The sequence below is a fragment of the Erpetoichthys calabaricus genome, chromosome 10 (genome assembly GCF_900747795.2).
Source record: "Erpetoichthys calabaricus chromosome 10, fErpCal1.3, whole genome shotgun sequence".
Lineage (NCBI taxonomy): Eukaryota > Metazoa > Chordata > Cladistia > Polypteriformes > Polypteridae > Erpetoichthys > Erpetoichthys calabaricus.
In genome coordinates, this window is record NC_041403.2 from 113,297,187 (window position 1) to 113,312,507 (window position 15,321).

Below are 15,321 nucleotides of genomic sequence, written 5' to 3' on the forward strand. Positions count from 1 at the left end.
TAAGACTACACTACACCAGTACTATGGTGCACCATCTGTTGGAATGTAAAAGAAATTATTTATTTGTATGTGGAATTTATTCCAAAAAATACTACAATGCAAGTATTGTTTAATAAATTCTTATACGAAATATTCTGTCCAATTTTTTAGTTGACCAATTACGTTTACTTTTGGATTTTATCAAGTTCCTGTAAATAGAGGGCTTATTATAATGCATACAATTTGTAAGCATTGTCAGTAAAGTTCTATGTATGGCTGCTACAGCTCTGAGATGTCATGCTGGCAACATTAAGCATCATTGGGTGCTGGGAAAAAATATTTTTGTTTAAGTCGACCGCAGGGAAAATTTCCAGGAAAGTATTCCTCAAGCAAGGTCACTGGTGAGCACAACATATTCACTGTAAAAATACTTTGGCAAATTTCTCCTATCAAGAAAAATTGCAAAGACAATCCCAAAGTGTAATCTTTATAAATTGAGATTTTTTAACAAAAAGGAAAAAAATGCTCAAAAGAGCAAAAAGAATATGCTTATAAAATAAATCTGAGTTGAACAAGTCTTATTACTCAAATCTGATTGCAAAATCCAAAGAAACAGAGAAGGAATATCACGAAAACAAATACTCACACTAACCTCCTTAAACAAACTCAGTGCTGCACTGCTGCATTTCTTTTTCTAGCCAACTTATAAAGGCAGAAGGAAAACACGGCAGCAGTGTTCACATCCTGGGGCTCCACTCAAAAAAGGCAGTGCATTTAAAAACACTGTACATAACTGTTAAATCATAAACAACACTAACAGAAATGACATAAATACTTTAATGATAATTTAAAAATAACATAAACAAAAGGGCAGCACGGTGGTGCAGTGGTAGCGCGGCTGCCTCGCAGTAAGGACACCCGGGTTCGCTTCCCAGGTCCTCCCTGCGTGGAGTTTGCATGTTCTCCCCTTGTCTGTGTAGGTTTCCTCCGGGTACACCGGTTTCCTCCCACAATCCAAAGACATGCAGGTTAGGTGCATTGCCGATCCTAAATTGTCCCTAGTGTGTGTGCTTGGTGTATGGGTGTGTGTGTGCCCTGCAGTTGGCTGGCGCCTTGCCTAGGGATTTGTTCCTGCCTTGCGCCCTGTGTTGGCTGGGATTGGCTCCAGCAGACCCCTGTGACCCTGTGTTAGGATATAGCGGGTTGGATAATGACTGACTGACATAAACAAAAAAGCATAAAATACAAATAAACCTAGGCTAACTCAACAATTCTCCTACCGTATTAATTGTTTTTGTGTTTTGCATTTTGTTAATGGATTACCTTGGGGTTTATTTGATAACCTTTATGTTACCTATTTTTCTCATTAGTTTCATCTATATTTTCCTTATTATACTTTTTGAATTCACTGAAGAACCAAATATTAAATGAACTTAGTTTTACTTTCATGGTTCTGGGGTCTTTTATGGCTTCTTCTCTTCCTTTGAAGATTTTAACCCTCTGGAGACTGAGGCTAAAATTGAGAAATCTGGTGATTCAGCTATGCTCTGACATTTATGCAAATTTCATCAGTTCTAATAATAATACCAAAGTGTTATATATTTTAAATTTGGCATAAACAGCTACAAAAATATTCAAACAATAAGTGAGTCAGGATCAGATTTCAGCGTCTAAATTGCTCCAAAAGTATTGTAAATTGTAAACAGTAGCTCTCAACATGTACAGGAATTTTGTGTAACACATACTTAAACATTTTGTTGAACCTTTTTTTTTTACTGAAATGTGTTCTTCAAGGTCTTGTATACCTGAACATACCAAAATATATCAGATAATGCAATCGGAAATGCATAAAACATGCTAAAAACTTTTTAATGTTACTATTCTTTTTCAAGAAAAGCTGACAATGGGCGGAGAACTGGTGGCCATCTGCTGAATATGTATTATGGGTGGCCTATTCACATCTAAGATCAGGTAACAAACCTGCCCAGGCTGATCAAGGAAACAAAGCATAGATTGCAAAACAGAAAGTATTTTCAGAGCAAGAAACATGCACATAATAGGCACACAATATTCAACATAAGTTTGCAAGAGTAAGAACTGTGCACAGTATACACATAAAATAATACAATACAATCATAGTTCAGTATTAAAATGTTATTTGTCTCATGATTAAGTTTTGTTTTATTTGCAGCATAGGAGAGAAGAGAGATGATCATCTGCTTTTCAATTCAACATGCAAAAAGGGTATGTTCAAAATAAATAAATCCAAATATAAAATAAAACATGATAGTAGCATTCATTGTGTGTTACATAACCTCAGTATAACATTAGCATTTGTGTTGTGACACGTTCCGTTTATTCACCATGTCATGTGTGTCGCTTTCTTACTTCACACATTCTCCTGTTCATTTCACCCTTACACGTTCCATTAGAGAGTGCAGCAATGCAAGCTGGTTGGAACCCCAGAAAGAGTAATAGTGTCATACAGTTTCCTTTGAATTCAATGTGGAATGGTGAATAGCTTTTCACTGTGCACTGATTACAACATATTAGCGAAGTATAAAAGCTTTTGTGTTTTGATTGCCTTATTTGAATAAATGTCAATTTTAGTGAATTATGCTTTTCCAGCATGTGTAAGAAAAGCAAAGAGGATCGGCAAGCGTTATAACTTTGCTCCAGTTGTAAAGAGCCACTGCAAAAATGTACATGAAACCTGTAATACAGAGGTACATGTGAACCGATTTTTTCAAAGATACACTACACAACACACCATACATTCACTGCTGGCAGAACCCAAACATGGGTTCAGATGCAATTAAACACAAAAGTCCCCAACTCGTTCCACCCACCAAAACAAAGTATACACACAAAGTAATAGGAAAATGTACAAGTGATAATATAAGGAACTTGATATTTAATAGGTTATTTAAAAATGAAATGCATAGGATTACATTACAACTTAAATCATCATACTTTTTACAAAAATCCTTTTTTTCATCCCAAACAATAACTTACAAAACAGAAAAAGAAAAAGCGTACTAACCTTCGTCTAGAGCTGCAGTTCCCAAACATTTTTTTTAGTTAAGCGCTGGGAAATGCACGTGTAATATTTCCATGAACCAAATATTTTAAAAATTAAAAGCTTTAAAGCCAAGACAGTTGTTGGGTATTGATCTGCACCTTCTGTTTTTTTTGCAACATATGTTTGTGAGAACAGAAGGGATCTGGAAATGATCATTTTTTTTTTGCATATTCCTGGAACTATTTTTCTCATGGTAAGGATATGTTTTCCATTTGCTTGTGCAAATTCTCAAATAAATACGAAAGCAAATCAAAACAAACCCAACCAAGTGGTGTGAACAGTTTACTGTGATTTGGTCTGTCAGGAGGAAACCACTCCGAGGGTGGTCTACTTTATAAATGGCTGAATCTCATAATATTGGTGTTTGCTTGGTTCACAAATGACATGAATAAACTATTTTACAATGTGTATGTAATCGCAAGACACAGATCAGTACTCAGCAACTGTTCTGGCTTGAAAAATGGATGTATGTAGAAAGTTGTGAAGCTTTCCTCCTCGCCCCATAGACTACAATGTTAAGTGCCAGTGCAGGTATGATTTTTATTTTTATTTGTTTTAAGTATAGAAAGTATAAAAAGCAATTCACTTTTGAACAAAATATCATGTGGAATATACATATATAGCAAGTTTGTGAAGCAAAATGACACCTTTTATTGGCTAACTAAAAAGATTACAATATGCAAGCTTTTGAGGCAACTCAGGCCCCTTCTTCAGGAAAGATGTAATGTTTGCCTCGAAAGCTTGCATATTGTAATCATTTTAGTTAGCCAATAAAAGGTGTTATTTTGCTTGACTTCTCACTACATCTATAATGGCTAACACGGTACAACACCCTAGTACTACAAGTTTGTGAAGAAATAGATTTGACTCCGAAAATACTGCATTTATCCTTTAAAGCCTTTTCCCCGCTTTTTAGTGTACACTTTTGGATCAGACATGTTATAGAGTGCTAGTCTGGATTTTGTTTTTGTCACATTGTTGAGATTAGTTAACAGGCAGAATCACAGCAATTGTAACCAAATATATATATTTTTTACAGTCCTAATACAAAACATAAAGGCTCTTCTCACAAGGACTCACCCAGAGCTAAATCCCGATGAAAATCATTAGTGTGTTTATAATAAAATGGAATTTCACAGTATTAATGTGGAGATATCTGAGATCTAAAATATATTTCTTCATTTAAAAAGATTTATGTGGGATGCATTTAGTCAAAGGATGTTCTTTTTACTTTTAACTGGCTGACTGAACTCTCCATAAACTCCAGAATTTCATCACTGGTAGCTCTTGCCTTTGCTGTTGTCATTGTGCATGACTCTACATTGGAAAGAGGCTGCACAAATTAGATCTGAATTGGAGGTAAGCAAAGTGGAAACCAGACTAAAATTTGCCCATGAATGCCTAAGCTAAGAATAAGATGCATGGGACAATGTGGCCTGGAAAGAGGAGGCAGAGATAAGAGTTAAGTGGCCATGATACATGAAAAACTGTTCATGTTATGGACTGAAAGCAAGTATAAATTTAGCCTATTATTCTTAGATCTTTTACATGGATTTCCATTATGCTTAAAACGTATTTCAAAACATTCCCCTAACTTGAAGCCTCTGAATGACTAAGCCTCCTTTACCATGTTAAAAATATTACAATTATACATATATATTATATCAGAACAGTGAATGTTCTTACAATCTTAATAAGAAATAAACCTACCAAAAGTGGTACAGCCTTTAGTTAAAGAGCACAAACTTTTATAAAACTCTATTAACAAATACAGGGGTGCACTTCAGCCTCAGTATTTAAAAGTAGGATAAAGACATACATTTCTATATCAGTTTGGCACAGCTTAGAACTGGTACACAAATTCAAGAATCAGTCCTGTTTGAAGCACTTCTGAAAGACTACTTTATAGTTATTCTTGGGTTTCAAGATTATTCATATTTATCACTTTCATGTGAACATTGATAAAGACATGTATACAAATATAAATTAGTACTTTTGTTGAACTATTAATCTTTCCTTGAAAGTCATATTCAATTCTGCTGGTTAGGACCCTTTTGAAAAGAAACTAAAAACTGAGCAGAGCTAAGATAAGAACATTGCGTTCAAATAGAAAAATCAAAGAACTACTAAGCAAAAGCACAGCTGTTAAAGCATAAAAAGAAAGCATTTTTTTTTAAGTACACATTCACAAATATGCTAGATTCATTTGCAGGCCACAGCATGTCTCATGGGCTTCTACTTTAGAAAACAGATCGGAAATCCTTACTGATAAGAATCTAAGAACAATAGATGAGACAGCTTTGGACAGGAACATGATAGGTGACGATCTCTCACCCAATAATTTACTTTTTTATTTTCAGAAAAGACAGAAAATTGTGATGCGCCGACTATGCCTCTGGTTGAGAACTTGCTCATTCATTGTTATTTACAGATATATTGGATAAGAGAAATGAACACTTTATTGGATAATTTGAAAACTGTAAAAGCAAATTGGGAAATGAATATATTCTCGTTGCATTGAAAATCACAACTATGATATAGAAAGCAGACAGTAATAACCAAAATATCACTATTAATATATAAAAGTAATATTAATTGCCATCCTAATTGTAATGTATGGGATAAAAATATATACAAGTTACTTTAGATATATCCATCCATCCATCCATTGTCTCCCGCTTATCCGAGGTCGGGTCGCGGGGGCAGCAGCTTGAGCAGAGATGCCCAGACTTCCCTCTCCCTGGCCACTTCTTCTAGCTCTTCCGGGAGAATCCCAAGGCGTTCCCAGGCCAGTCGAGAGACATAGTCCCTCCAGCGTGTCCTGGGTCTTCCCCGGGGCCTCCTCCCGGTTGGACGTGCCCGGAACACCTCACCAGGGAGGCGTCCAGGAGGCATCCTGATCAGATGCCCGAGCCACCTCATCTGACTCCTCTCGATGCGGAGGAGCAGCGGCTCTACTCTGAGCCCCTCCCGGATGACTGAGCTTCTCACCCTATCTATAAGGGAAAGCCCAGACACCCTGCGGAGGAAACTCATTTCAGCCGCTTGTATTTGCGATCTCGTTCTTTCGGTCACTACCCATAGCTCATGACCATAGGTGAGGGTAGGAACATAGATCGACTGGTAAATTGAGAGCTTCGCTTTGCGACTCAGCTCCTTTTTCACCACGACAGACCGATACAGAGCCCGCATCACTGCGGACGCTGCACCGATCCGCCTGTCGATCTCATGCTCCATTCTTCCCTCACTCGTGAACAAGACCCCGAGATACTTGAACTCCTCCACTTGGGGCAGGATCTTGCTCCCAACCCTGAGAGGGCACTCCACCCTTTTCCGGCTGAGGACCATGGTCTCGGATTTGGAGGTGCTGATTCTCATCCCAGCCGCTTCACACTCGGCTGCGAACCGATCTAGAGAGAGCTGAAGATCACGGCCTGATGAAGCAAACAGGACAACATCATCTGCAAAAAGCAGTGACCCAGTCCTGAGCCCACCAAACCGGACCCCCTCAACGCCCTGGCTGCGCCTAGAAATTCTCTCCATAAAAGTTATGAACAGAATCGGTGACAAAGGGCAGCCCTGGTGGAGTCCAACTCTCACTGGAAACGGGTTCGACTTACTGCCGGCAATGCGGACCAGGCTCTGGCAACGATCGTACAGGGACCGAACAGTCCTTATCAGGGGGGCCGGTACCCCATACTCTCGGAGTACCCCCCACAGGATTCCCCGAGGGACACGGTCGAATGCCTTTTCCAAGTCCACAAAACACATGTAGACTGGTTGGGCAAACTCCCATGCACCCTCCAGGACCCTGCTAAGGGTATAGAGCTGGTCCACTGTTCCGCGACCAGGACAAAAACCACATTAATTAACCACCCTAATTTTAGATATATCAATAACCTAAAATATAAGGGCATAGTAGCTGTTAAGACAAACTACCATCAGCATTCTGAAGCAAACAAAAAACAGAAGCATTGTGGTCACCAAAATTAAAGTAAAGCTTCAGTTGAGTTCAGCACCCTTAGGTTTACATAGCATCCTTATACCTGACTAATCCAATTAAGGTCCAGAGCCTAACCCGAAGCACTAAGTGCAAGGCAGGAAAGAGCCCTGAGCTGGGTGCCAGCCTACTGAAGGCCTCACTCATGCACACACCTGCAATGGGGACAATTTGGAATCAACAATTAATTTAACCTGCCTGTCTCTGGAGATGATATGGGAGGGATACCCACATAGAGATGACAAAAACATACAACTTCTCCATGAACAGTATCTGGTCATGGAATTTGAGTCTAGGACACTGGATAAAATAGGCAGTAGATTATCCACTGTGCCATTTCTGCTGACAATAGACTGCTTAAACATTTTTTTCTCTCTAAACTGAAAAATAAAACCTGTTGGATTAAAAAAAAAACTGATTATTTCTTTAAATTCTACATTGATCAGCAAATCTAAGGTAGACAGGAATAACTTAAGCTGAACACAATAGCTTAAAGAATATCAGTCTCTAAGAGTATCAGTGTGGGAGGTTAGAAAACAGTTGGAGATACATTTTTCCCACCTATATCAATTAAAACCATTGCTATGAAAGAAAAAACTACACTTTTCCCCTGTACGGAAAACTATTTGGTGAAAATTTTTGTTTCTACAAGAATCTTTGCTTTTACATTCAGACAGGCAGACAAACACAGTCACAGAAATTCTCTATTTCATGATGAAAATCCATTCAAAGACAAAGTTAAAAGTACGAAAGCAAAATTCTAATTAACCAGTGTGATGTTTGCAAAATTCTAATTAACCAGTGTGATGTTTTAAAACCAAAGAGAGTCTCTGGTTAGACAATTGACGGAGCCTTGGTTAAAACAGCTGTAGCTTTCCAACACCAAGGAGGCATAGCTCTGTGGCTGGATCAAAATTGGAGAAAAAGTTTATAGAGCTAGTTTTCCTCAGGAGACCCGCACCATTTTTGTAGCCTACATTGGCCGAATGTTCTCATGTATGATAGACAGTGGCACCTGTTCAGCTTCACATGGGTCCAACCTGAAACTAACTGCTAGATTAGATTTTTTAAAACAAGTATGTGACAAGGCTTCATTTTCCAAACTTCAGTATAAAAATATGTAAGCAAGTATTAAGATGTTGGAAAAATATGTACATCTGCCTAATTTGGTCTTAGAATTTCCCCTTCTATATCTCCGAAATGCTGATCCTCCCTAATAAATCATCTCTTTGATAAATTTTAGCAGCACTACCTCTTTACTAGTAAGATGCCACCTTTACTCATATGACAATGACTCTGTGAAACTCTTTTTAATCACCTTTTGAACGTCTTAGATTTTGTTATGCAGGCAATATACATCCAGTCAGAGATAAACCTTCAGTAAAACTGCTGAGATCACTTGGTAGTTCCACTTTCTGGCAGTCTTGAGTTGTATTAGTTAGGCTCAAGGACAATTATACTGAAAGAACTTGAAATCCAGGTAGATTTTTTTTTGCTATGCACAATACCCAAAGGGTAGCATTAACTCAGCTGGTCATGAAATTCACATAACCGTTATGGACTTTGGCTCCTAGGTTCAAGTGCCGCCTTTCCATCGACACCAAGAACCTCCAAGTATTATCCTATTACAAAAAGGGATATTACTTATTTATTAATTACGTGAACTAAAGTAAATGATTTTAAAATTCTTACTGAATGTACGATATAAAGAAAATTATTCTTCACTTAATCTTTGCAAGCAGTCTAAGTCTGTGTTCAGTGAACATCCCTTAAGAACTATAAAGTTGACCTGGATTTAACCAACCCAATTTTGACACTGTCCTCATCAATTCACTATCACTAGTGTTGAACTATTAGAGTGAGTCAGGTTTGAAGTAGAAACTGCAAAACATCTAAATCAGGGGTCCTCAATCACGGTCCTGGAGGGCCGCAGTGGCTACAGGTTTTCATTCCAGCCAGTTTCCCAATTTTACCTCAGTCCTTGCTAATAATGAAACTTGGTGTTTAACTATATGGCTTGTTAGCACTTTCATTCATCAAAGACAAATTTAATTACATTGTAGATCAGAGGACCTCAATTACAGACCTGGAGGGCCGCAGTGGCTGCAGGCTTCTACTTCAACCAATTTTTTAATTAGAGCCCATTTATTTACTACTAAGGCAATACATTTTTGGGATTAATTTTAGTTATCTTGCCTGTTACAATTCAGAACCATTAATTGCCTGTTTTAGTTTTAGCAGCTGTATTTAAAATTTTAATTGTTGCCTTGTTTTGTTAATCAGACATTAGTTAGTAATAAAATGCAGATAACCAATAAACCAGTAGCTCTCCAGCCAATGTGCTTCCTTTTAAACCTGTGCATATGCACCATTAAAAGTGTCTGTGTTTAAAAAAAATGTTTAGAAATAAATGAGAGGGGAATTGGAAGGAGCGTTAAGTTTAATTCTGTTCTAGTCCACAAAACACATGGATAATGCTCTCAGGTAAAGAAACTCTACAGTGCAATTACAATTTCTCTTGGATGAATGAAAGAACCAACAAGACAAACAATAAATACTAAGTTTCATTATCAGCAAGGACTGAGTTCTAATTAGGAAAACAGTTGGAAGGAAAACCTGGAGCCACCGCGGCCCTCCAGGACCATTATTGAGGACCCCTGATCTAAATAATGTTTTTTCCTGGCTTGTATTTATTTATTATTTTTTTCCAATATTTTTGAGTTTTTTTTTTTAATTATTTGTATTATTTCTATGCTATTTCTCTCACTGACCATTTGTTATTTGTGTTTTATCTCTTTAAATGTCCTGGTATTCCTCATACTTTGTGGTGGAGTCCCAAGAGCTGCACCCACCCTGACGTCACTGCTGCAGGGTCCTCCCTCTGGTTTTATATGTTGGCCATATGATTCTCTCTTTTTATTGTTGTTTGTTGTTGTTCTAAGGCACAGTTAAGAAAGTTGAAAATTTATCATTTATTTGAACTTTTAAAACCAGCTTCCCATTTATAGGCCCCTGTAGGCTGCAGGTTCCAGCTGGAAGCTGACTTATTCCAATTTCAATTTATTCAGTTTGTTTTTGTTCAAAATAACTTGGGTGAGCCTTATTTGGGTTGACAATGAAGGCCCTGGCCTGTCTTGAGGGGCACTTTGAAGGCCTCACTTCCCCTTCTCACTATGCTTGTGTCTTTGTGCTACAACAAATTTATGGCAGTAAAACACCTTTGAGAAAACTGGTAATGGCTGGCTATAGCAAATAACAAGAAAGCAACCACAGAATCAACTTGTAACTATTAACCAGTGAAGCTTGACCTTGTGGCAAATATTTTAGTAGTACAAAAGTAAGCATTTTGCATGACCTAAAGGATAATGTAAAAGATTTTAAACCACATCAAGTGCTGGTTCAATACCTGCCACTGAATGACTGCATATGACTCAGATCAAATAACTTGTACACCTTCCATTACATCATTACAAAGTAAAAGTAGAAATTGAAATATCAGCATGAAAAAGTAAAATGCCTTGTAACAGTATTAACTATAGGACAGTGTCAGAAAAATAAAGTTTGTTTATTAAGAATGAGGAAGATCAGAATAGAAAGGTACATCTACTGTCTGCCCTTATAATACTTGACATGATTCTTCTCTTAACAAAAATACTCAGTGGCAATGTTACTGTGAGGTGTCATGCTGCCATATTTAAAAGAAGCTAAGATAAGACTGTCAAACATACTTTTCTCAGAACACTTTAAAGAAAACACGTGGAACAGCTGAAAAATGTCATCCATCAAATACCAGACAGTGCAGAAATACCATGTATAATGTAACAGAATGGAGACATTTTTTTCTGAGATACAATCAAAAATAAAATGGCATTACCTTCACAAACAACTTCAAAAACGTGGCAAGCGAACAAAGGTAGACAGGACACCAGCAGTTTACACAGAGGAGGCATTTCAGAAGGCAGTTTCACAAAATCAGCTGTAAAAAAAAGGAGAAATAAAGTCTCAACAAAATCACCTGGTTGCTTGTGGATGTTGATAACAAATTTATCTTTACTGTCACAGGAATAGCAAAAGACATTAGGCAATAATATTCATTTATGGGTGAAAATTCTGAAACTCATGCTTCACCTAAGTATTTTAAGACAAACTAATGAATCTTGATCATACTTTACATGTACTTATTTGGCTGACTCCTTTATCCAAGGCGACTTCAACATTTATGATACAATTCTTTACTGTACTTTTGTTTTCCAATTGGAGCACAGACAGGTCAAGTGACTTGCTTAGGGTCACACAATGTCAGTAGCAGGATTTGAACCAACAACCTCAGGGTTTGAAGTCCAAAGCCTTAACTGCGGCACCACACTGCCAGAGCTGCAAGATTTATGGGGCGAGTGGCAGTAAGAAAGCCATTTCTTAAAGGACAAAATAAGGCTTTGAAATTCTGGCTGTGGACTACTGCAGACTGGACAAAGTTTCCTCTTCACAGTAGAAACTGAAAGTTGCTTTTTTCAATCACTGCTAAGCTAGGCTTGAAGCTGTTGTGCTGTGAGCAGGAACGTGCGGTCAGGGGAGGCAGGTGAGGCTCTCATGAAAAGTAAAAAAAACTAATAATGATAACATAAAATAAATATGTCCACTTGTCTGTGTTATAAATTTGTTTTCTGTATGATTCCAATAATTTTGATCATTTTTATAGTCAAAATCGCTGAATCGGTGCATTTCCTATTCAAATACAGGGGGAGAAATGTGAGGTGCGGCTGCAATGAGCGGAGCCTCACCTCGGACTGTGCTCTCCCTCACATACTGGGTTGTTGCTGCTGTTCTTCTACGCAGGGGAGCCAATAAGTTAGCAATATCAGAAAGTCAAGTGCACTGCAGCAGTCCATTTCTTTTTATTTTTTTGTTCTAACTGACTGCCAAAATGGAAGATTAAGACTTTTAAAACTAAAGGAAAATAAGGAGGACTTTTAAAAGAAAGTGACAGAGATTTTCGAGGAGAAGGATAGGCGCATGGACTTCATTTACAAATAAAGGTAAGACCATAAACGGTTTAAAACTTTATAAAAAAATGGGATCAGACTAAAAAAAAAACAATTCAATATTTAAAAACTAAATTTTGACCTTAAATAAAATATTCTTTTATTTTTTATGTTGTCCTTTTGTTGGACAGTCTGTATTAAAATTGACTCAAGCATCAGAATTAAAAGCTTTTAAAAACAACTAAATATTACAATTAAGGTCAAAACTGAAATCTGTTTTTTTGTACACCACTCAATACTTTCATTTGTATTAAATGAGTATGAATTGTGGAATTGCAACGGCAAATTTAGACACATGGAGGGTGCAGAGCAAATGCGCTCTCTCTCACCGCGATAAATGTAACTTTCTTTCTTAGCCAATATGTACCTTACCTATCTGTGTGTAAAGAATGCTGATGTGATATGAAACACAACCAGTAGTCAATGTGCCTGCTGCCAATTGATTAGTGAATAAGCTACTCTTTTGGGTTCATATATTTGTAAATTTGAATCTGAATGAGTCCATGCCTCACCAGTCATGAACCTCACCGCACGTCATTGGCTGTGAGGCACCTAGCACACAAGCTGATGACCTTCAGAAAATTATCTTGATAGGATCTCTTCCTATCAGAGTTTCTTCTAGTTTCCAAATACCTTTGGATTGTGTAGAACACCATACTCACTGACATTTTAATTTTTTTTGCAATTTCTCTTAAAGGCCTACACTTTTAAAGGTAATAATGCTTTGTCTCATTTCATTAGTTAATGACGTTTTCTTAACATTATCACTGGAATATTGTCCAAGTAGCACTTCAGTGGGTGTAGTAAGATAGTGTGTTCCAACTCTGCTTTATGACAGACAGAGGGTTGTTAAGTAATCAACAGAAGTTGGGACACTTGTGCAAATTGTTTGCTTCAAAGTGCAAGGGTTAATTTACTTTTATTGCTGCAGACCATTTGTAGGTTGTAACCTATTAGTTGTTCCCTGAAGAAGGCCCATTTGTAGCATTCAGATATTTCCCTTTTTCAGTTTTCACTAACCTAAATTTTAAATCTTTGCCAGTTTACTGCTTACCGTTTCACCATTTTAGAGTAATTAATTTCATTTCAGCTGATTAAACTTGAAGAAAAACTTGAAAAACTGAGGTGTTCTAAAACTTTCGACCAGTAGTGTATTTCAAAATTGGCATAAAGCATAATTTATCCAAGAGTTAAAAAACCAGACTTAAAAGCACAAAAACAAAACAGTTCATCTTTGTCAACAAATTGTTCCATTTTATTTTCCACAGAGCTGATTTCATTCATTCAGGGCTTGATGTTTTAGGTAGGGACAGTGCTTTCCACACAGATCTTAAAGACAGAGGCATCCCAGCCTGGGATAGAAGAAACAAGCACTTATACTATAGTGAGATATGAAACTTGCATATTAAGACGTTCAGCTGATCCTGCATCTTTCTGGCTTATGTTTGTGAGATAGTAGGTTTTATTTGTAATTGTATCATACCTAGAAAGTGAAAGTGCAGCTTTCTCTACTACATGCTTCACATCCTCTCTGCAGTTTTATTCACTTGTTTAAATAGTTTAACTCTATGTGACAGGTTGTGCCAGCTTGTGTTAATATACTGTCTACTGGGATGGTGTTGGACTGAAAATGTAAAATGCTGCAAAGGAAGAAACCATCTAGTGAGCCTTGAATTTATGTCTTTATAAGTATAGAGTCATGACAGTGATTGATAACCAATAGAAACCTTCTTTCCCAGGAGTAATAATGGAGCATTTCAACTGCCCATTTTACTACCAGACACTCCTTTTCAATAACAGAATAATTACAACATACGTTCCCTCAGCAACAATTTATGGCTTAAAAATGTGCTTAGGTGTTCTTGTTGACCAACAACCTGAAATTAAACAGCAACCAATTTGAAAAAACTGGCATCTCTGTGCAAAATAAAAACCTTTGAGATTTCTGGGTTTCAGAGTTCACGGTAAGAAGAAGTTTTTTTTTAGATCTGTAAAAGCTTTTTCACAAGCATCAGTCCACACAATACTGTGAATCTTTCAACCCTTTGTTAAGTCAGTTAAAGGGAGAACACACGCAGTAAAATTCAGAATAAATCATGTGTAATAACTGGAAAATCCTAGTTATGTGCCCATCGAGGACACATGAGTACTTCACCGGTGTTCAACATTTGTTGTTTAATTAAACATTTACCCAAGGGGTAAACAATGTAATTAAGTTTTGGCATATCCAATTTAAAATTTTAGGGGGGTTTCAGTTAAATAACATTTCACAAAAATGGTATTGCACTGCCTGAAGGCATGTTAAATGGGAATCCCAATCATTGCTAAAAAATTACATGATCATGAAGATAAGCACTAGAGAATTCAAAATTAGTTCATAATCCATCATATCGGAGTACAATGAGGTCCAGATGGAAAGCTAACACACTTGTATAAAACATCTGGGATGGAGAATACATTTTTTTGGATTCCTTGACAGGCACCAGCCGTTATCTGTAAATCACATCTAAGGTAGAGATGTAAGATTCTTAAACTAATATTTCCAAATAACTCATCTATGCAGGGTGTCAGGAATGCAACACATTAAGAAATTTTATTCAGCTGCCTAAAATGCATACAAAAATGTAAGGTTCCATCTGTTTTAGGAAGCATTACAATTGGACTACTCCACTGTTTTCAGCTTTCATGGATTATTCCTAATTCAAGCAGATGCTTAGCCACCTAACAACTGAATGTACCCTGCGCTCCAGATGCATTCAGATCTTAACACCAAACTCTGTTGTTATTTTATGTTCAGCAGCACAGTTAGAGATGAAAATATACTGTATGTTATGTTTACTTTGGATAAGTGACAGTATCTGTCTTTTTATGTGTCAGATAAATCATCCCCTACAGAAATGTCAGGTTCACCAGAAATATCAGCTGAAGTAATAAACATTTGGTTCAGGTCACGCCATTCCTTTTAACATTCATACATAGTATTTGAAGGGTTTTACTTCATCCAGGTATGTTAACTTTATAATTTACAGTATTTACTCATTCCTCTTCAATGCAACAGCCAAATACTTGTGATGAATGGTCTGGACATGATCTCCTTTAAGGAATTCTGTTTACTTTATACTCATTTTTGTTTTTCTTGCTCATGGTAAAGAAATTGTTTTGCTATCAAGAAAAACAAAAGTTTTTCTTATAAACTAATAACTTGAACAAACAATCAA

The 15,321-nt window shown here is 37.0% G+C and overlaps 1 protein-coding gene across 2 annotated transcripts in view; it reads right to left on the reverse strand.

Annotated features, from left to right (window-relative positions):
- Positions 1–15,321, reverse strand: part of LOC114659314 (collagen alpha-1(XIV) chain) — a 306,226-nt gene that overhangs the window by 260,270 nt on the left and 30,635 nt on the right. For both annotated transcript variants that reach the window (XM_051932843.1, XM_028811737.2), the window contains exon 2: positions 10,936–11,037. In XM_051932843.1, the coding sequence (XP_051788803.1) occupies positions 10,936–11,011 (76 nt within the window). In that variant the 5' untranslated portion in view covers positions 11,012–11,037. The remainder of the gene's footprint in view (positions 1–10,935; positions 11,038–15,321) is intronic.